We start from the raw sequence: 21315 nt of genomic DNA, 5'->3' as shown, positions 1-21315 counted from the left end.
GCAATTGGTCCATTGAGTTTAGATGACAGAGTATTTAGCAGATGATCACCAGCCATACTTAAGAGAGTCAAACACAGCAAGTTTCAGATCTTTTAGGCTCATACTCATGTCTTGCTTGCAACAGCATGAAGACCTTATTAACCTTACTATTTAGGGACATGTTCCCATGACATTCCTTATATATTATCTCTAGCTTGCTGCTTATAACCATGCTGGTGAAGATTTTTGGCTGCTTAAATCCTCTGTGGTCCATTAGGTTTTGGCTGTGAGACAGATCAGACATCTGGCTTACACAGTCTATTTCTGTTCTTGTAGGGGGAAGAGATGTTGACTTGAAAATATCACTCTTATGAAAGACAAATATAGGTTTTTCCAGAATATTGATATTCCTATACCCCCCAAAAGTCCAGGAGACAGAGGTAGACACGATAATTCCAGGCTTGGGACCAGCCAGTAAAACTTACACCTCACCATTGTGAGTGATCGTATCCATTTCTTTCTTCTGAACAAGCAATTACCGTCAACAACTGGCTTGGTTTTCTTGCAACTTTACTGTTCAAATTGTAGATGAAAGATCTGATCTAATATACAATAGTACTGTTGAAGAAAACCTTGTGTGTGGAGATTCAAATAATCACGCTTCTTGATCTGCAGTTTTTCCATATGCAAGAACATTGTTAATACTGTTTATTGTAATCAGATATATAATCAGAAGATTATGACATGTCTATTCCTACATGTTTTTCTAAATAAATACACAAGCTTAGTTATGAGTGTACAAATAATGTTTTCCATGTTCTCTCTTTAAATGTTTTGTACATAAAATAACAACCCAAAAATCAACATGGATGATATCCTGCAGTTTATCCTGTTTCTCAGGGGCACAGGCATGCACAGCAATATGTTCTTGCTGATGTGGCAGGAAAATCATGTATATTGAAGTAATATCACAAGTCTATACTAGGAATAAAGTAAACATACTGGCCATTTCCCATAAGTCATTTAACTGAAAAAGATCTCTTTATGTCAAGCTTGACTCCTAGTAATTACATTGACACATCCATGTAATTTTCCCTGTAATTGTGGTGAAATTCTTTGTCACTGTGTTAGTTCAGGTTGGATTTTATTGTTGTTCTGACTGCCCACTCTAATATATAGATTGATGCATTAGTGTATTATGAAATACACAAAAAGGAATCAAGTGAATCTCCAAGGAGTTAAGTTTGACCTCAGAGAGACCCAGCCTTGGATAAACCAACTACAGCCAGCCAGTCAGCCATGTTACACATGCAAGAATCGACATGGAACCAACAAAAGTAATGCCTTGCTGGTTCATACTTTGGCCCATCTAGTCCAGCAGCTGTTCTCACAGTGGCCTACCAACTGCAAAGGTAATCAACTACTCTCCCATAAATGGCCTTCAGAGGTAGTCACACCAACATCAAGGCTAATAGCCATTGATCTCCATGACTTCCATTAACTGGTCCAACCTTGTTTTGAAGCTGGTAGTAATGGTGTATTCTAATAGTGTATTCTAATATCTAAAAATTACATGCTGTGTAAAACCAAATCCTTTTATTTGTCTTGGTTCTTCCAGGATTCAATTTGAGTAACCTCTGGTTCTATTCTTTTGGGAAGGGGAAAGTAGCTCCTGCCTGTTCACTTTATCCACATCATGCAGTATTTATACTTATTTTATGGTTTCTTGAAAAGCCTGAGACAACAGGAATGACATACAAATTAAGAACCTTTCAAAACAGAGATTTCTAGAAACTGTGGGAACATCATGTGTATTCTCCACTGCCCTTGCTTTCATGTGACATTAGAATTTGGGGCATAGAAACCTTTAACTAATAAATGATAGATTGCTTTTGTTTAATATATTTAGACCAATAGAGCTTAGAAGAATGTTTTTTCCTGGGATTGTCCATTAGAGTTAAATTAAAGTAAGCATATATCTCTCCCTCTTTTACAGGGAATATTATTATGATAATTAATGGCCTGCATCCATTTCCTTGAATTTATTAATAGGGAAAGAAATTATTCATCACATGAGGCTGTACTGTTCACATGATATTTACAAGGGATAACTATTTTTCCATTAAAATAAAGTTCTAAATAATTTTTATTTCCAAGAAAAATAATTTCCTTGCACAAAAGCACCAAAATAATTATACTGCTTTCAGATGTTTCCTTTCATTATGTTTTAAAAAATACAATTTACTTTCCTGTAGTCTAAACCATGAGGTAAGCTTTCAGAGACCGAAAGAGAGGCAGAAGGCAGATAGAAAGCTCATCTAAGATTCTACTGTTTCTTCAGAAGAATATTATCAGCATAATGAAAAGTTCGTAGCAATCCTGAAAAAGTAATAATGCAAATCTTGGGATTTAGAAGTAAGACCATTAAAATGAATGATCCTTACTTTTGTTCAAGGGCTAGAAGACTGCAGCCCAAAGCACGCCACATGAAAGAAAAAATAATATTTATGAAACAGGCTTGCAACTACCAGAGTGACTGTTTACTAGTCTATGACCTTCGATAAGCTTTTGCAGTATTTTTCCATTCTGTACTATATGCTAAATGAGCGTCTGTTTTAAATCTTGCTTCGGAATGCTTTAAGCATTTGCGAAGTGAGGAGGTAAGGATAGTTGCAATACAACTCAGTATCTATCATGGGATCCTGGGAGTAATAATCCAGCATAAAAACCTATGAACGCCATAGATACTCTTCTCCTTTGCTAAATAAGCTCTTATTGTTTATAGGTGTTACATGACTAAAATCCAGAGATTTGATATCCCCACACAAACCCCCCTGCAAAAAATGCAACCTTGATTCCCTAAGAAATCTCCTAAATTATTCTTACTCTAATTTTAGAATGTCCCTACTAGGAAATCCATTTTCCTTCCATTACATTTGAGTCCTTCTGAATTATAACTACAAAGCTACAAAAGCACCATCATATTGCTCAGTTTTCTACTTTATGTTCTTCTTTATTAAAAAAAATCTATTGTTCTTATTACAGATGGGGAGACTGCATATCTGAATAAGCTTTCACTCCAGAAATAAATGCAAATAGAACGACTCCCAGCAGCCGTCTCCTGCTCCTCCTCCATCCATATTTGCAATTCCTTATCGTCATTTTGCTGGGTTACATTGCAGAGATTCTCAACTACAGAGAATGATACTGGATTCATTCTATGCATAAACTTATCAGACTGCATTGATTGAGTTCTTATTAAATGCTAAGCCAAAATTAAGCCTAACACAGAGTGGCTTAGCATTTTTGGGGCCTCCATCCAGTGTGATTATCAGGAAGAACGCCAGACAACAATGCTTTGAAATTGCCCCTGGCAGAAAAATAAAATTTCAGGAATGCTTCAGGAATGTGCTATATTTTCTCAGACAACATTGGCAGATTGGTTTTGATGGTGGCAGCTAGAAATCCAATTCATACATAGTAATTCACCTATATTTATTGCTTCTGCTTCATCCAGTCTGCCTCCTTCTATCTCCATTTTACCAGATATCCCAACATACGTCCTGTTAGTAGAAATAAGCTCAAGTGCCTCCCTGCAATCACATCCAGTACAAAGTCTGTCGTGAAATATTTATTCTCTGCAAAGCCTGACAACATGACACAGCAGATGTCTAAGTGAAGTCTATTTTAAGCTGCAAATCTCAAGTTATGAAATACAACATCTGCTGTATATACATAATTGGGCATGCTGCTGTAAGAGAAGAGAAATATGAGCTGTATGATGTCTAATATCTATCCGTTCACGCAAACAGAGCTTTAAGATAGGGCTTTTCATCAAAAGAGGGATATTTTCCCCGCAAAGCAGGTTCCCTAGAACTGGGTCAGAGCACCAACATCAGTTTGGTAATAATAAATAACAGCAATGGAAGGGGCGGGGGGGAACAGTGCCACTTCAACCCCCCAATGTGAATGAAAATAGGAGAATGAACATTTTCATCAGTCTGGGATGTTCTGCAACTTTGCCTCTTTCTGGTTGAAGCTCTTAAAGGAATAAGACTTCTGGGCTTCACATCCAGAAGTGCCCTTCCTTAGGGCAAAACAAAACAAAACTTATCATTTTTGTTCCAGAAATGTTACACCCAATTCGGTTTTTTGGAATAATCAAGTGAGGGAAGCTGCAGCCACATGTTCTTACTTATTAACAAAATAGTCTAGATCCAATCCCAACAGAATTTCCAGAAATTCCTATTTACAAAGCAAGTGTTACTCTAATACCCATCTGCCATTTAAAAAATCTAGCACCTTGGACAATTAGTCCAGTAACAGAACTAGCCATATGAATCAAGGTTGTTTGGTCCTTTCTGTGCAGGAAACAGATGTTTTGACCAGGAAGAAAGACTTTTGCCTCCTTAGTCTAAAATATGAAAAATATATTCAGAAATCCTTGCCAAGATCAGTCTTGCTATCAGGCAATGTGAAAGAGTTACTTTAAATTACACATTCTTTTCTCTAGTGTCCATTTGTACAATTTTCTAAAAAAAAAAAAAAAGTAATCTTCAAAATATTGATGGGAAGACATTGAATATCACATCCAGTTGTCATTAGTTCAGCATTTCTGTTTGATACAGGGGATAAAGTATATGGGGTATATACAGGGCTTTTTTTCTCATAGAATGCCCAGAATGGAGTTCCGGCACCTGTTTTGGATGGAACCTTGTAGGGTAGGCAAGGCGGGTTGTATGACGTGTGTGAGTTCCGGCACCTTTTTTTTTTTTTTTTTAGAAAAAAAGCACTGGGTATATGACCCCATATGACCCACCAGGTGCTGTTTCCAGCAATTGCAATTGAAAAGGATGCTCAGAAATCTGGAGGGCTATGAGCTTTTCTATCCCTAGTCTATAAATTGAAATTATGTGAACCTGAATTATTTGAACAGAAAAATTGGCAAGATCATTGTATGTTCATTCAAAATCGCATTTCCCAGTTCAGTCCCCACTGGATGTGTTTGGGCTTTGGGAAATACCAGAAGCTGCAACCTCAAAACAAACAGGTTGGAGATGTTAAATATAACTTTTTTCTCTCTTATATGCTTTCCTTCCAGCAACATTTCAGAGAGTAGTCCAATTTGAATATTGTTCTTAACCCTACTTTTACTTCAATTCATTGATTTGTCCAGATATAGTGTAATATGCTAGAAGCTTCTATCAGGGTTGGAATAAGGATTTTACTGCTATACATATGCATGGTCTTCAGTTAAAATATGGACATGCATACATAGAATGATGAAGATCCAAAGACAGCACTGGATTCATACTGTGAAATGTTTTATCCATGTACACAACTCAATTTCTCCATGCTTCTTCAATTTCTCCTCTCCTTCTATTGCTGCTGTAAGAAAATGAATTTAACATCACACATAGAAACTAGTGGCTAGTGTAGGAAGCTTGTGATGTCTAAGGAGGACACTCCTCCTCCTGATCCCTGCCCTAGCTGAGCCTCCTCTGGGTTTGAGACAACAGGTCTGTATAAATTTTGGACCTCAGGAACCTGGGGTAAGAGTCTTTTTCCATAAGGCTGTGAATTTTCCCTTGGGCTTGGTCGAAGCATGATGGTGATGGTTCTTCTAGATTCCTTCGTGTTGCCTCTCTTGTCTGGAAGTCTAGGTTTACCTAAGGAGAGAAAAACATGAAAATAATGTATATAAAATAATTATTTTCCTATTCCTTTCATTTGAATGTAGCAGTTTTGTCACATAGTCAGAAACAAGTATTTTCTTTTCATATGAAAAATGGATCTGATATCAGGCTTGCTGGCATATTAATGACATTACAGAATATTGACTACTTGTACTGCCAACTTCATGCCCGGTCTGTGTATGAAAATAATTATTAATCACAATTATTTCCTATCCTTCCCTTCCACCGTGAAACATAGTTGACTGTGAGCCAGTCATTATCTCAAAATCTAACATATTTCATAGGGCTGTGTAGATAAAAAGATATGCAGAGAAGGCAAGCATATATCCTTGGGATTTGTTTTCTTCAGATATTCAGAATAAAAATATGGTTTTAAAGACATTTTAGGTCTGATGCTACTTATTCAAAGATGATTGAGACATTATCAGAGTGATCATGGTTTCTTCAGCTGCCACAGTAATACCAAGGATCTCTAAGGATCCCTAGTTCTAAAGGTAATGCTGAATCCAAGAGGAGCACCCTCGGCTCCCAGACTCATCCCTGCCCAACTATCCATGCTTTGCATCTGCTCACCTCTCGTGGTGCTTGCACGTCAATAAATTCTTCAAAAATCCGGTGGGCCTTGGCAGCTAGTTTGGTAGTTGATCGTATCTTCTTGAATTCCTCGCACGCCAGCCAGAACTCCAGGTTTTCTTCACTGAATTCTGTCTTCAGAAAGGCACGAAATGCAGCCACTCCATCTGGCAAAAATATTTTAACATGGTTCAGAAATAAAGATGGGTGCTATTTTCTATTGTGGCATCCTTATGTCATGGCTCCGACAGATGAAACTCTTCAAAGAACTGCTAACATTGGATGTTGTTGCTTTGACACCTTGCATGAATCAATAATTGCAGAGTAAAACAATAGAAATTAGCAATTCAACATGATTCAGTCCACATTGCTAATAATTGGGAGCATGGACATATCCACACTTAGTGCTTAGTCCCTAAACTTCCTGCTTTTCCTATATGTACGTATGAGGGTGTTTTTTTTAAAAAAAACTAAGTCCAGTGCTGTACTTTTTCATCATTCTTCACATCAATTGAGGTATTAGGGCTGAGTCAGCTGAAATAGTATTCTGCTTCTTTGAGGTAGCACCCTTGGTGCTGCAACAAACTGAAGCCCATTGTCCAAAATGGTCCTTGCCCTTTCTGATGAGAGATCAAGATAATCCATACGCACATTATTTGTAAACATTAAAAATATTCATGGAAAAGCCAAGTATAGCGTTTGAGCATTCTGGAGAGAGAGAAACCTATCTGTGCTCTCTTGGATGAAAAGCATCTGGAAGAGGAAGTAGATCCTGTTGACTCTGACTTTTCTATTCTAGCTCACTGCAGGTTTCAGTGCTATATCAGGACATACATTTCCTTTCCAACCATTTCCACTGTTCCAGGCATAGGTCAGAACCCTTCCCACTATTGTTTTAAAATTGGAACTTCAACAAAGGCTTGACAGGGGTTTCACCTTGAAGGTTTCTGTTGAAGGTGCTTGATTAGGCCAACACTACCATTCAAGGGAATCCCACTAGTGAGTCACTTCCTCTTTATCCATAGAGAAAGTGAATAGCAACATATGTTTAATCAAATCTTCCATTCAGTCTGTAGCTAGAGAATCAAATCAGAAATGGTAGAATACAACCCACGCTACCACTTCAACATCCTGTTATGTCTTTCTGAGGAATGTATCGCACCAGAAAAACAAGCATGAGTATCTTACTGAAATAGGTTTTAAATGCTTACCATTTGAGAAGCATAATTGGATCAAAGATCAAAATAAGATGAAATGGAAATTATGGTTGAATGGAATATTGTACCTGGATTACCTCTGAATCCAAATGATTATTTATAAAGTATTTCTAATTCCCACTGTGTATAAAAACCTTTATTTCAATCCTTAACTGATGAGGGAGGGAGGGAGACATCCGTTGCTGGCTACAGATAGTGATGTTAGTGTCCTTACCTCTTTAGTGTTTGGTAACTGGTATTTTGAGCAATAGAGAAATAGGCCTTTAATAACAGTGTTTGCATTTCCTGTTCAGCAGGCTCTAAGAAATTCTGTCTCTCAAAATAGTACAGTCACTGGTTTTCTATTAAAATGAATTAGTTGTGATTCAGTTGAGTTCTCTCAGAGGTAATAAACTTATATTTGGGGTGTACAACTGTGGGTTATAAGTGGGGCTTCTGTAAATAACAAAACATATCCACCCAGAGAGTCTGATTGTTGCTGTTATTACACCGAAAAGGCAGCAAACCCTGTCATTCTTTACCTGAAATTACATAGATTTATCACTTCAGAAGCTGAAGTTGGCTTGTTTGTTGCTCAGTGCATTGTGCCAGGTCAGCCAATGTGCTTAGCCAATGATTCAATATATTCGGTGAAACCAGTACGTTCAATTATTAGCCATAATATTAGTTTTATTCGTCATTTTATGTATTCATTGAATTTATATCCCACCTTTTCTCTTTAAGTGCACCTTTTCTTTTTAGTTTTATCCTGTAATAACAGTTTTGTAAGATAGATTTGGGCTGAGTGAAAATAACTGGTTCAGACATTGAGTGAGCTCCATGATCAATGGGAACTTGTACCTTGAGCTTCCTGATCTAACTCACAAAACCATAGCCATCACTCTGGCCTGTTAGCTCAATATGTAAACACAGCCAGAAAGAATCAATCCTAAGTCTTCTTGAGGCACGTGGAATGAGTACCTCCAGTAAAAAAGGCCACTTCAGGCATTTACAAAATTGGTATGTTCTGGTTGGCTTAAGAGATTGTGCAATAGACCCATTTTTTCATCTTATCCTCTACAACAGTGGTTCTCAACCTTCCTAATGCCGCGACCCTTTAATACAGTTCCTCATGTTGTGGTGACCCCCAATCATGTGATCGTAAGTCGAGGACTACCTGTATTTCCCTGCAGGTTGGGGCAGGAGGAATGGCGGGGTTTGCTCGCTCTCACTCTCTTTCTCTCTCACTTTGTCTTTTTCTCTTTCTGGCACAGCACGCTCCGCCTCCTCTCCTGCGGCTGGAGTGCACGCCAGGCAGGCCAAGGGCGCATGCGGGCCATTGCCCAGCAACCGCCTCGGCCAAGGAGCACCGCACATGCTTATTTACTCCCCCTCGGCCTGCTTACCTGCCCTCGGCTGCGCCGCTCCATGCCATGGCGCTTCTGCGTCGTGATCAGTCACCTCAGCAGCAGCAGGAACCACAGCACCCGCCTCCTCGCCACCCTCCTGCCCCGCACCTCGCTCCATGCAGCCCACCCCTCCTCCTCCACCAGCACCCGGCCTCACCGCCCGACCCCGCCGGACCCCGGCCTCGGCGCCAGCATGGATGGACCCGCCGCCTGGAGATGGATAGAGGAGCAGTGTCTCAGTTCCTAAGACCATCAGAAATATTTGTTTTCTGATGGTCTTAGATGACTCCTGTGAAAGGGTCGTTCGACCCCCAAAGGGGTCACGACCCACAGGTTGAGAACCACTGCTCTACAACCACCCGAAGTCAATGGAGCAGACAGCCTCTTCTGTTAAATAAAGATTCTTCCTGGGAGTAATGACTCTGGAAAATCACTATCCTAAATCAAGAAGAAAGCTTTACAGATAAAAGTTCTCCACTTTAGGTGGCCACCCCATCTGTTTATGGAAAATGATGTGAAGGAAGTGGAGCTGGCATTCATCCCTGTTCTTCCTTAACACAAAGAAACTGCAAAGTAAAGCAAAAGAATCCTTTGTATTCAATCTTCTTTCAAACCTTGAGTGCATAAGACTTTTTTTTTTTGTCTTTCCTCTTTTAGAAGGCTCCTCTGTCTGATAATGAAGTTCCAGTGGGTTGAATTATGACTACAAATAGCGTTTGGGCTTAGCTTTGCCTACTTCTAAATATGATGTTATAATTAATGTGAAATAATGATTGTTTTGCTAGGCTCAGGAAAGTGGGAGGCATGCTTAGCAACTGCCAAATCAGTTCCCAAATCTCCACAATTTGGAATCTGTCAATGTGCAATTCTCTCTCACATGGTAAGATAATTCAGGCTTATCTACACTTTGTCACTAAAGCCCCCGCTCTTTATTGTTTTGAAATTTGAATAGTATTTTGAAATATGATTAGCAGTATTTTATCTCCATGAAAAATACTGAAAGTGGGTTTTTTGTTGAAATATGATTTATCTTATTTATTTCTATTCCACTATTATTATTTTTATAAATAACTGAAGGTGGCAAACATACCTAAAACTCCTTCATCCTCCTATTTTCTCCACAACAACATCCCTATAATGTGAATTGGACTGAGAGAGGGTGACTGGCCCAAAATTTTCCAGTCATGTTAAGGCAGAACTAGAACTCACAATCTCCTGGTTCCTAGCCTGGTGCCTTAACCACTAGGCATTCTTTTTGTGCATATCAGATTAAATACTGCTTCCCTGGGGATTGAAAATCGACTAATGCATGTAGTTTATTAGGCAATACAAGTACAGATAGTCCTTGACTTATGACCACAATTGAGCCCAAAATTTATGTTACTAAGCAAGACAATTGTTAAGTGAGTTTTGCCCCATTTTACGACCTTTCTTGCCACAGTTGTTAAGTCAGTCACTGCAGTCGTTATGTTAGTATCATGTTTGTTAAGTGAATCTGACTCCCCCATTGACTTTCCTCAGAAGGTCGCAAAAGGTGATCACATGAGCCCTGGGACATTTCAACCGTCATAAGTATGTGTCAGTTGCCAAGCATCTGAATTTTGATCACATGGAGATGCTGCAGTGGTCGTAAGTGTGAAAAACGGTCATAAGTCACTTTTTTCAATGCCTTTGTAACTTTGGTCACTAAACAAACTGTTGCAAGTCAAGGACTATCTGTAGCTACTTCCATGTTTCTAACATTCCAGATTCTGGCAATCACAGGAGAGAACATTTTGACTTTAATAAGGAACCAGGAATGCAGCAGTCTGATTTTTGCCCAGCATCATTAGTTTTTCTAATTGTCTTGGGATATTTTTTTAAAAAAGGATAATTTGGGCAGGAGACAAATGGGATTTTGAAATGCTCTACCAAATTTAGAGGCTGACAAATGGTGTGGCAATGCCTTTAAATTACTTTAGGGAAGAAGAAATTCTCCAATTATTTCACAAGGGAATTATCTGCCATGACACATGGTTATTTTTTAAAAAAATAAATAAACTCCCAGTGGGAGCAGTACTGTCACGTTTGCCCTTAAGATTTCATTGAACTCAGTGAATCCTGTGATGTTGTAAGTTTTTTTTTTGGGGGGGGGGGAATGTATAAAGGTCATTCATACACAATTCCTTTGCTACTTTTTCTCAACACCCCTGAAATTTTTCCTAAAGTTTTCTTCTCCTTTGAGATAATTTCTAATATATGTGAGTATATTTGTATGTGTGTATATACGTATGTATTTCATCAAACAGATTTAAAAGAAAAAAGAATTTTCTTTGCCTAGCATTGTGAGAAAGCATTGTAATTATGATTAATAAAAATAATCACTGCTATAATAATTAATGATTACAATTACAATATTTTCTCATAATGTTTTATGTATTGTCCCTTTTTTTTTCTGGTGCTCTGCTTTCCAGCATCCTTACATAACTTGGGGTTTCTGGCTGGGAGGCTTGCCAGCGGACGTGAGGAATTGAGCAAAGGCTGAAAAAAAGAGGGATACTTTCCCATGTTTGATAGACTGAAAAAAAAAAACTATCTTTGTTCCAGAAGGCAGCTTGGAGACGTCAGAGGGCAGAATAAGCAGCTGGAGATAGGAGACCCAATACAGACTTCCCATCCTTAGTTTATTCTGGGATTATGTAAAGAAAACATCTTAAGAAAAAGGAGCTTGACTCCTGGGAACCTGTTTCATTATTCTCTTTTTTCTTGCAGCTTTTGAAAGCTAGTCTTCTCTCTCTCTCTCTCTTTTTCCCTCCCAATTCCTAATCTTCTCCCTGCTGGGTCTTGTTCCTGCTCAGACTGCATATTTTGCATATATGCCTTCAACTAATTGAAAGAGGATTCTGTAGGATGGATTCTCATTAACATGCAAGAAGCCACCAAATATGTGAACAACCCGTTCTCTGTGGATGCTCCTTCTGGAAGACCGTTACGGGCCTAAGCAACAAAAAATTAGCTACCGGTTCTGCCGAAGTGGTGCGAACTGGCTGAATCCCACCACTGGATAGAAGCGTCACTCACAGCTCTTACGGTAGTACAAGGCAGTCCCTAAAAGGGAATTGCAATGTAAGAAATCCATCCTCAATCAGGGATACTTTCCTGATGATTTCAACATTCTCTCTCGGTTAGCATGAACTCCTGCAGCTCTGCTGCCCTCCTGAAACTGTCCTTTTGCCTAGCAATAGAAACAACACCTGATATACAGGATTTCCTGCCTTGTAGCTTCCAATTTCTATAAAAATCTTTGCTTTCCATTTATTTTCTTGTAAAAGAGGCACCCAATGATTGTTGCAATAAACATGGTTCCTTAGAATTATGCTCTGTACTTCTGAATTTTCTGTAATATTTACCTTCTTGAAATGTGCCAAATATTCCCTATCTTTTTTTTTTTTAAGCTGAGAAATGGTTTGGTGAATGTATAGGTATGATATTCTGCTTGATGAAGTTCTGTAACATCTATTTTGTGCTTTAACAATTACTTGTGCAGCTTGTTATCAATTCATTCAAAAAGGAAACATTCTTTTTAGTTGCCTGTCTTTCCCAAATGATCTCCTTCATTCCCATCTGTCTCCCGTGTATGTGCGAGGAATGGCAAGAATAAAGAAATTGATGGAATCTGTATGAATAGGATAAGTGAAGGAAGAGGAAATTATTTTCAAGAGACAAAAAATAACCTTTCTGCTAAAGTGACTTGTTGAGTAAGAAGCTGAAAATTTAAGAAAGCTGGAAATGGTTTAGGAGGACTCTCCTTCCTCAGGTTGTGCAGACATGTTTTTACTGCCCTGCTCTCTTGTCCTGTATTTCTAAATAGTTTATAATCTGCCTTATTAAAATACCAACTGCAGAAGTCTTTCATGAAAGATGGAAGCAGAAGATATCTACAACAAGAACAGCAACCCTTTCATAACAGCCTCAGCATTTTAGCTGGGGTGGGACCATTACCTGCCCCTAAAGCTCTCAGCAGAGATGACGATGGAAACTAATCAAGAAGAGAACTAACCTAGAACTAAGGAGAAATTACCTGTCAGTGAGAACAATTAATCAGTAGAATGACGTCTCCAGAAGCTGTGGGTGCTCCAAAGCTGGAGGTTTTTAAGACGAGATTGGACATCCATTTATCTGAAATGGTGTAGGGTTTCTGCTTGAGCAGGGGGTTTGCCTAGAAGACCTCCAAGGACCCTTCCAACTCTGTTATTCTGTTATGTAGACCAGAGTTTCTTAACCTTGTCAAACTGAAGATGTGTGGATCAACTACTATAATTATCCATCCAAGAATTTAAAGTCCACAAGTCTTCATGGTTGGTTGGTGAATTCTAGAGTTGAAGTGCACATGTCTTCAAATTGGCAAGTTGAGAAACACCGATATAGACTGTGCAGCTGTCACTCCTTTAGCAGATTAAAGTTGACATCTTCCCCCACATAAATACATATTTAAAGTAGCACACCTGATTCTGTCTCTGGGGTTGTGAGTTTCCTTGCCAGTCTAAATAGCAGTCAGTGAAAAAAAAGGAAGTTGCAAGGTGACTTTCAGGAAGAAACCCAGGCATTCCAGGAAGGAAAGGGCAATGGTGATACAATTAGAGCACACACTTCCGCAAAGTCCCTCACATGCTGAGGACAATTTTTGCAACCATGAACCTTTTCTATTCCCAAAGTATTTAGAACTCTGGAACTGTGTATGACTGAAACAGAGCAATGGATCACCTTGTTGCCCCTACTCCCATATACAAGAAGCTTATTTCTTTCTCTCCAGAATGCTAAGTGCACTTCACATTGGTCTTAATATTCCATGATTTGTCATTTCAAGTCATTTCCTTAGCTATTGGAGCTGAGCTAAAAGAAATGTATTTGAAGCTGCAAAGGCAAAGACAACTTAGCTGCTCATTCCTATTGGCCTGGTTTTGATTTAAAAATTAAGTCTCCTTCCCCCCCCCCCATCTGTAAAAGGAGCAAGACAATTGATTTTTTAAAATGGGCAATTTGGTCCTTTATCTACACTCAGAAATAAACCTTTAAATGTGATTTGGCGTTGTTAACTAACCAGTTATTTAAAATAAAAACAACAGCCAAAGCCCTGCAATTGGTATTTGACCCTATCTTTTTTAGAGTGTTTCTTTTTTTAATCCTGGCAACCACATACAAAAGTCTAAAAATTTTGGTTCAGAAGAACTGACGAGCTGCTAGGAATGTCCAACATTGCAAAGTTGAACAGGAAGGATGAGAAAAGGGGAAATCTCCCTGCAGCAAAGCCGGACAATTCCAACCAGGATTTTTCTCTATGTCAGTAAGTTGTCGTCAGGCTGTGGATTTCAGGATAGATTCCTCCTGCTATAACCCAGAAAAAACCTAGCTAGTCTTGAAGAAATGTAGCGTGAGCTATACTGCTATTTTGTCCTTATCCCAGCATCTTGTCGAAAGATATCTTCATTTGTTTGGCCAAATATATTCTCATCAACTGGACCAGGAAAACAAGTTTGCTCTGTCTCGCTGCCATTTCAGGCTCTCCTCTCTGCCTTTCTGGAAGCAATTTCCCTTCTGTTTTCCTCCGACTTTTGAGATTTAGCATCTAAAATAAGAGACTTCACATCAATGATATGACCACAGGGAATATAACAACTCACAGCAAAGGGGAATAGATTCACTGTGACAAATTCATCTCAATGTCTGAAATATCAAATGATAACTAGTGTATATGAAATGGTCTTTATTAATCAACTGCTGCAGATAGAGCTTTGTTATTATTTCAAACCTAATAATCTTTACTCATGCTGTGCTTAGCAAAGAGAAGGGACTTCAAGGAACAGACCAGCAATTTTCTCTGGAATTGCTATTCTTTGTGCACTCATATTTTACAGAGTAACCATACCATAAGTATATTTTGCTGTTCCCGCATACTTTTTCAGATTTTTAAAAAATAATAAAATATAATTATAGCAATAACCTGCTTAATGTGTTGCACAAAACTTTTGAAGCTTTTAAAGATCTGTGACCTTTAATTAAAATTGTTCTATTTATGAATGTAACCCATTTCCTGTTGAGCACAGGTAGACAGTACAGAACAGCTAATTAGGTGTCAATGTAATCACCAGGAATCAAACTTGATTTTATCATTTTAAAAAAGTTATTAATAGCTTCAACATCTATTTCTGTTCCCACATAGAAAATGGGCTTTGTTACTGATTTCTATTTGTCATTACTGTTTGTTCATGCAATTGCTTAGATCAAAATAGTATTCCTTTATAAAAAAGAAGAGAAATCATCAATCCTGCTTCCTGTAGGAAGACAAATTGTCATTTTAATAACATCCAGAAATACTGTCCATTAATTAGAGCAAACATGTCAATAATCCCCATCTATGCTCAACAGGGAACACTAAGCAGGCTGAACTTGGTAGTAGAGTTTTTTTAATTAACATAACTTGAGAACTTTTACTGAGTGTGATCTACATATGAGTAAACGCTGTAGCAGGATATTGTCCAGGGCTGAATTATACAAAACTATTGTACCTGTGGAAACCAGTTTGATATAATGCCAAGCCAAAAACCAGGAGATCATATGTTCTGGTTGCACATTAGACATGAAGCCAGTTAGATGACTTGGACCAGTTATTCTCTCTCAGCCTTTGGAAGAAGAAGGAAACCACTCTCAAAAATCTTGCCAAGAAAACTGTATGGGCTGACTCAAAGGCAGACACAAAATAGTTCATGAGTGGAAGCTTTCTTTATTCCATTCCCAGTTAACTGAGGAAAAGCTGAGGCATTGTTAACATAAACTGGAAGAGAAACAACCCAAATGTTGTTTTCCTGAACTGTCATTGGCAGTTTATCAAAGACATCAAATGGTAAAGAAGTAATGTTTGAAATGTAGTCCGAGGGAGTTGTTCCTATTTAGAGGAAGTCTAATGTTGCAATTTTAATAATAGAAATACTAGCATAGGAAATGCTGGTTCAGCTTTCAGTTTTGTCTGACCTCTTGTGTTCAAGAAGGATTTTCTATTTAATGTGCAGGCACTCATTTTTTCAACTGGTTTTTGGAACACAAACATTTGCCAAACAGGTGCAAAACTATTCCAGAGCTTGGTAAAAATCACAAGAAATTGTCTCTCGCTGGAGTTTTTCCCTCCAAGTTGCAAACTGAGTTATATTTTAAATTTAACAGGACTATTTTTATTCAGTTCAACCTAATGGGATTTATGTGTGCGTGTACATATACATATACATTATTTATAGTTAGAAAGAAATGATGTAAAAGGCCTTGGACTTGCCTGTCCATGTGTTTCTCCAACAGCAGGATGACTCCAAAAACTTAATAGAACAAGATCAAATGTGATGCTGAGAGACACACCAGCAGCAAGTGTGGAGATCAGGGTAGATCAGTTTGGAAGCTGCTGCCTCTTCTTGATTTCAAGAAAAGAGTAAACCAAGAGAAGATGGTAGGGTAAAAAAAGTAATAGAGAGAAGCGCTCCTCGTCTCTTATTTTACTTCAGTCTTCTCCCCAAATGACATGTTCAAGTGGACTTAAGCAAAATAATTGACAAAAGGAGAGAGAGGTATCCAAGGTAAGTAAAAAGATGGTTAGCTAGCACCTAGTTACATTGAATGTATTTAAGTCTTTAAGATTAGACAAAATTATATAGAAGAGTCTTCAAGGAGATTGCAGGTGACATATGTGATATTTTAGGAAACATGGAGAAACAGGTGTATGGTGGTAGGCAGTGTAATAAGACTGAAGAAAGGCAAACTGAAAACTTGGCTATTCTTCTGGCCTTGGGACAGAGTTGCAGCCCTGAGGTTTGTTTATTGTTATTTACAGCATGATCTTGATGGCATTTAAGCTGCCTAGAATGATCTGAAATCGCATGGCCTCTAAAATGAATGAATGAAGCAATCAATGTTATTCCCATCAAAAGGGAAAAATGAGGCTCCAAATAACTACCATCTAGTCATCTTACACCTGGTAATGATCTGGAACAAATTATTAAGCAGTTTGTGAGTATTTAGAAAATAATGCACTGCTTAGCAGGAGGCTGAAAGTAAGTCATCCTAAATCATCCCAATTTTCCTTTTTGATAAAGTTACAAATTTAATTGATCATGGGAATGTGATGGTTATAGATTCCCTTGGTTTCAACAAGCTGTTGAATGAAATGTCCATAAGATGACAAAATCTGGGCTTGATTGTGATATCATTTGATGGTTATAGGACTGGTAGCACAATCATACCCAAAGAATATATTGCATATCAGTAAATGGAAAGAAGTATGGAGTGGTATAGGACAACTCTGTGTTTTTTAACAAAATATTTATAAATGACAGGACAGGAATGAGGATCTGGTTATCAAGCTCACAATTGACCCCAAGGTCATAAAAGTAATAGTAAACAGAGAGGAAAGTAACAAGATTCAGACATATTTTGACAAGCTAAGAACCCTGAGCAAAATCCAGTAAGATGAATTCCAATAGAGACAAGCATAAAGTCCTTCATTTGGATAGAAAAAAATCAAAGAGAGATTTATAGAATGACATGAACCACAGTGGGTCACAATACATGTGAAAAGGATCTCATACTGGGTCAACAATACATGTGAAAAAGATCTGACCGTCTTGGTATATCACATGCTGAACATGAGCCAACATTATGATGAGCTGCAAAAAAACTTAAATGCAATTTTGAGTCTCAGCAACAGAAATACAATGTTAGGATCAAGACAAAGTATTGATGTTTTATATCCTGCATTGGCCAGACCACATTTAGAATATTGTATCCAATTCTGGGAACTGCATTTTAGCAAGGACATTGATAAACATGATCAGAGGAGGATAACCAGGATTATAAGGGGGACTGAAAGAAAAAGGCAATTTGATCAAGCTAGAAAGTGGGAGACCTTGAATTCTAGTCCTACCTTAGCCATAAAACCAACCTTGGGCCAATCACTCTGTCTCAGCTCAACTCACCCCACAGAGGTGGTTGTTGTAGGGAAAATAGGAGGAGAAAAACATAGGGGATACATTTGCTGCCTTATTTGTAAAAATAATAAAGGCAGGATACAAATAAAAAATAAAATAAATACTGCTATGACATTACTAGTGATGTATAGTAACTCCTTCCTTTAATTTTTTATGGACACTATTTTTTGCAAGTTTTTAAGGCGGGCTGTTTCCCAATAGTTCAATCCTTATGACAATGCTTAGGTCACGGGTCGGCAACCCGCGGCTCCGGAGCCGCATGCGGCTCTTTGAGCCACCTCCTGCGGCTCCGGAGCCTTCTCCGCCATTTTCATAGAGAGAGAGACAGACAGAGACAGAGAGGCACTTGTGCTTCCCTTCTCTCTATCTCTCTCTCTCTCACACACATGCAGATTTGCCCCTTGCTCCCAATTGGCCCTGCAGCCGGATGCCCTGCCCCCTGGTGGCCAGGAAGGGCCTTTCCGGGGCTGGCCCAGTCCGAGGTGCATGTGGCCAGAGAGCCGCGCGGGGAAGCCCCAGGATCGATGCTGGGAGTGGCCCAGCAGAGCCTCCGTTGAAAGGGCCAGCCCTCCCGCAAGCTGCGGCCCTAGTGGGCCAAGCAGGAGCAGACCCGGAGAGGGAGGGTGAGTGGGGAGGAGGGAGGGGGCTTACCTGCACCAGGCGGAGGGGCAGCCGAGCCGGCCTCGTGTCTCCCTGGGCTGGGCAGCAGGCCTGGCGGGGCCAGCGGCCGGCAGGGGCATTGGTTCCTGCCCTTCCCCGGGCCAGGCGGTAGGCCCAGCGGGGGCAGCAGCCGGCGGGGGCATCGGTTCCTGCCCCTCCCCGGGCCGCTGAGCCAGCCTCGCGTCTTCCCGGGCTGGGCGGCAGTGGCGGCCGGCAGAGGCATTGGTTTTTGGCCGTCCCCGGGCCGCTGAGCTGACCTCGCATCTTCCCGAGCTGGGCGGCAGGGGCATTGGTTTGTAGCCGTCCCCGGGGCGCTGAGCCTGCCTCGCGCCTCCCCGGGCTAGGCGGCAGTGGCGGCCGGCAGGGGCATTGGTTTTTGGCCGTCCCCGGGGCGCTGAGCCAGCCTCGCATCTTCCCGGGCCGTGCGGCAGGCGGCGGGGGCATTGGTTTGTAGCCGTCCCCGGGCCGCTGAGCCGGCCTCGTGTCTCCCCGGGCGGCAGATGGCGGGGATATTGGTTTCTGGCCGTCCCCGGGGCGCTGAGCCTGCCTCGCGCCTCCCCGGGCTGGGCGGCAGTGGTAGCCGGCAGGGGCATTGGTTTTTGGCCGTCCCCAGGGCGCTGAGCCAGCCTCGCATCTTCCCCGGCCGTGCGGCAGGCGGCGGGGGCATTGGTTTGTAGCCATCCCCAGGCCGCTGAGCAAGCCTCGCATCTTCCCGGGCTGGGCGGCAGTGGCGGCCGGCAGGGGCATTGGGTTTTGGCCGTCCCCGGGCCACTGAGCCAGCCTTGCATCTTCCCGGGCCGTGCGGCAGGCGGCGGGGGCATTGGTTTGTAGCCGTCCCCGGGCCGCTGAGCCAGCCTTGTTTTTTCCCGGGCCAGGCAGCAAGTGGCGGGGACATTTGTTTGTAGCCGTCCCCGGGGCGCTGAGCCTGCCTCGCGTCTCCCCGGGCTGGGCGGCAGTGGCGGCCGGCAGGGGCATTGGATTTTGGCCGTCCCCGGGGCGCTGAGCCTGCCTCGCGTCTCCCCGGGCTGGGCGGCAGTGCGGCCGACAGGGGCATTGGGTTTTGGCCGTCCCCGGGGCGCTGAGCCTGCCTTGTGTTTCCCCAGGCCAGGCAGCAAGCCCGGCGGGCAGTGGGGGCATCGGTTCCTGCTCGTCCCCGGGCCGCTGAGCCGGTCAAATCAACGGACGTGGAGGTACTGCAGCTGGCTTTTTGATTCGCCGCAGACCTCCATTGACTTCCATGGGGATTCTTGGCAATGAATGGGGCTGATTGAAATCGCTTCAAGAAGCAAGCTGCAGAGACACAGAGAGCTGCAAATGATCTCCACAGGAGATGCAGCAAGGGCAGGAGACGAGAAAGAGTCCGCTATGTCTGTGCACAAGCCCCGAAAGCTTTCTTCCTCTCCCTGCCTTTCTTGCTGGCCCTCTGATGTAAGCATCTGCTGGGTTTCCTCAACCTCCCCCCCCATTTTATTTTAATCCCACCATCGCCTCCCTCTTTCGCAAAGTTGACATTCCTAGGACTCGTAGCTCGCTTCGCTCCTGGAGTCACTTGGCAAAGTTTGAAGGAGAGGCTGCCTGCTCCCACCTCCCACGGAGCAGAACTGCTGCTTCCTCACCTCCCAGCGAAAGAACCCCAGAGAGCTGGAAGGCGTCCTTTCTCCCACTTTCCGCTTCCCATCCTCCCTTTTCCAAGCACCCCTCCCAGAGCAAACCAGAAGCCTCAACTCCAGCCTCCTGCAGCAGGCTGAGATAGGCGAGCCCGAGCGACCGTCTTCTGCTGCCTCAGAACATTCACTGCAGCAGCTCTTTCTCTCCGTCGGCTTCCTCCTCCGCTCCCTGGGAACCTTCGCGCCAAAAGGCAGCAAGAAGAAAGTCCCAGAGAGGGAGAGCGCGGGGTGAGGGGAGAGCAGTCTTTTCCGAAGGGAAGAGAAGCCAGGACTGCAGAGCCGTTCATACCAGAGCTGGATGGGGGGCAGGGCAGGCGCACGTTTCGCCTTAAGCTCCTCTCTTCAATCAAGCCCTGTGTTCTGTGCGCATGCGCGTGCGCGCGCGTGTGCGCGCGCACATTTTGCGGCTCCCAGGATTTATTTTTTGTGAGGGAAATGGATCCAAGTGGCTCTTTCACTGTTGCAGGTTGCTGACCCCTGGCTTAGGTGAAATAAAAGACAGAATCAGTAACAAGAAACTGACAAGAAACTGAATCAGAAGATTGATTCTCTAATTCAGTTGTTATCAGCCCAAATAGAGGTTCTTAGGAAGTGAGCTCTCCCTATTTGATCATATGAAATCCTTTAAATCTGATAAGGCTTCCTCCACTTCTGCAGTGATGCCCCTCTTATCAAAAAATAAAATTTACTTATGGGTTAAGCATTCCTTCCAGCCAACTCTCCTCCATTTTCCAGCTTCATAGAAATTGATCTTCTCAACTGCTTCTGGAGTAATAATGGGCTTGCTAAAAGGGAATAAACTGGGATTTGATCAAAGAAATTATGGATGCTCCTTCCCCCTCCCCAGACCTGTAGTCTGTGACATTGTTTAACCTGTTGCAATCAGGTGTCCATCTGAGAATACTTCTGAACTCGCTTTACAAGTGTGCAGCTGCACCCAGCACTGTTAAATTGGTAATCCAGCTGCCTCTATCCCCAATAAACTCAGTTCTGGCTATAATAACACATGCCTTGGTTACAGATCACAATATAATAACATATGCCTTAGTTACAACTAGATGAGAATAATTCAGCATGTTCTTGTAGACAGTAAGGAGGATGACCTTGATATGCAAAAGCTGTTGCGTAGG

At 41.5% G+C, this 21315-nt stretch overlaps 1 protein-coding gene across 4 annotated transcripts in view; it reads right to left on the bottom strand.

Moving 5' to 3' along the window:
* Nucleotides 1–654: 654 nt before the first annotated feature.
* RGS8 (regulator of G protein signaling 8) overlaps nucleotides 655–21315 on the bottom strand; it is a 48593-nt gene continuing 27932 nt past the window's right edge. For all 4 annotated transcript variants that reach the window (XM_039337113.1, XM_039337111.1, XM_039337110.1 and 1 more), the window contains exons 5-6: nucleotides 6249–6415; nucleotides 655–5648 (exon numbers count right to left, since the gene is read on the bottom strand). In XM_039337113.1, the coding sequence (XP_039193047.1) occupies nucleotides 5466–5648; nucleotides 6249–6415 (350 nt within the window). In that variant the 3' untranslated portion in view covers nucleotides 655–5465. The remainder of the gene's footprint in view (nucleotides 5649–6248; nucleotides 6416–21315) is intronic.

Source organism: Crotalus tigris, unplaced genomic scaffold, assembly GCF_016545835.1.
Source record: "Crotalus tigris isolate CLP2741 ecotype Arizona unplaced genomic scaffold, ASM1654583v1 scf7180000017668.6805642782:7212621, whole genome shotgun sequence".
In the NCBI taxonomy this organism is placed as follows: domain Eukaryota; kingdom Metazoa; phylum Chordata; class Lepidosauria; order Squamata; family Viperidae; genus Crotalus; species Crotalus tigris.
The sequence above is the reverse complement of the archived record's forward strand: the minus strand, read 5'-3'. Positions and strand labels throughout refer to the sequence as shown.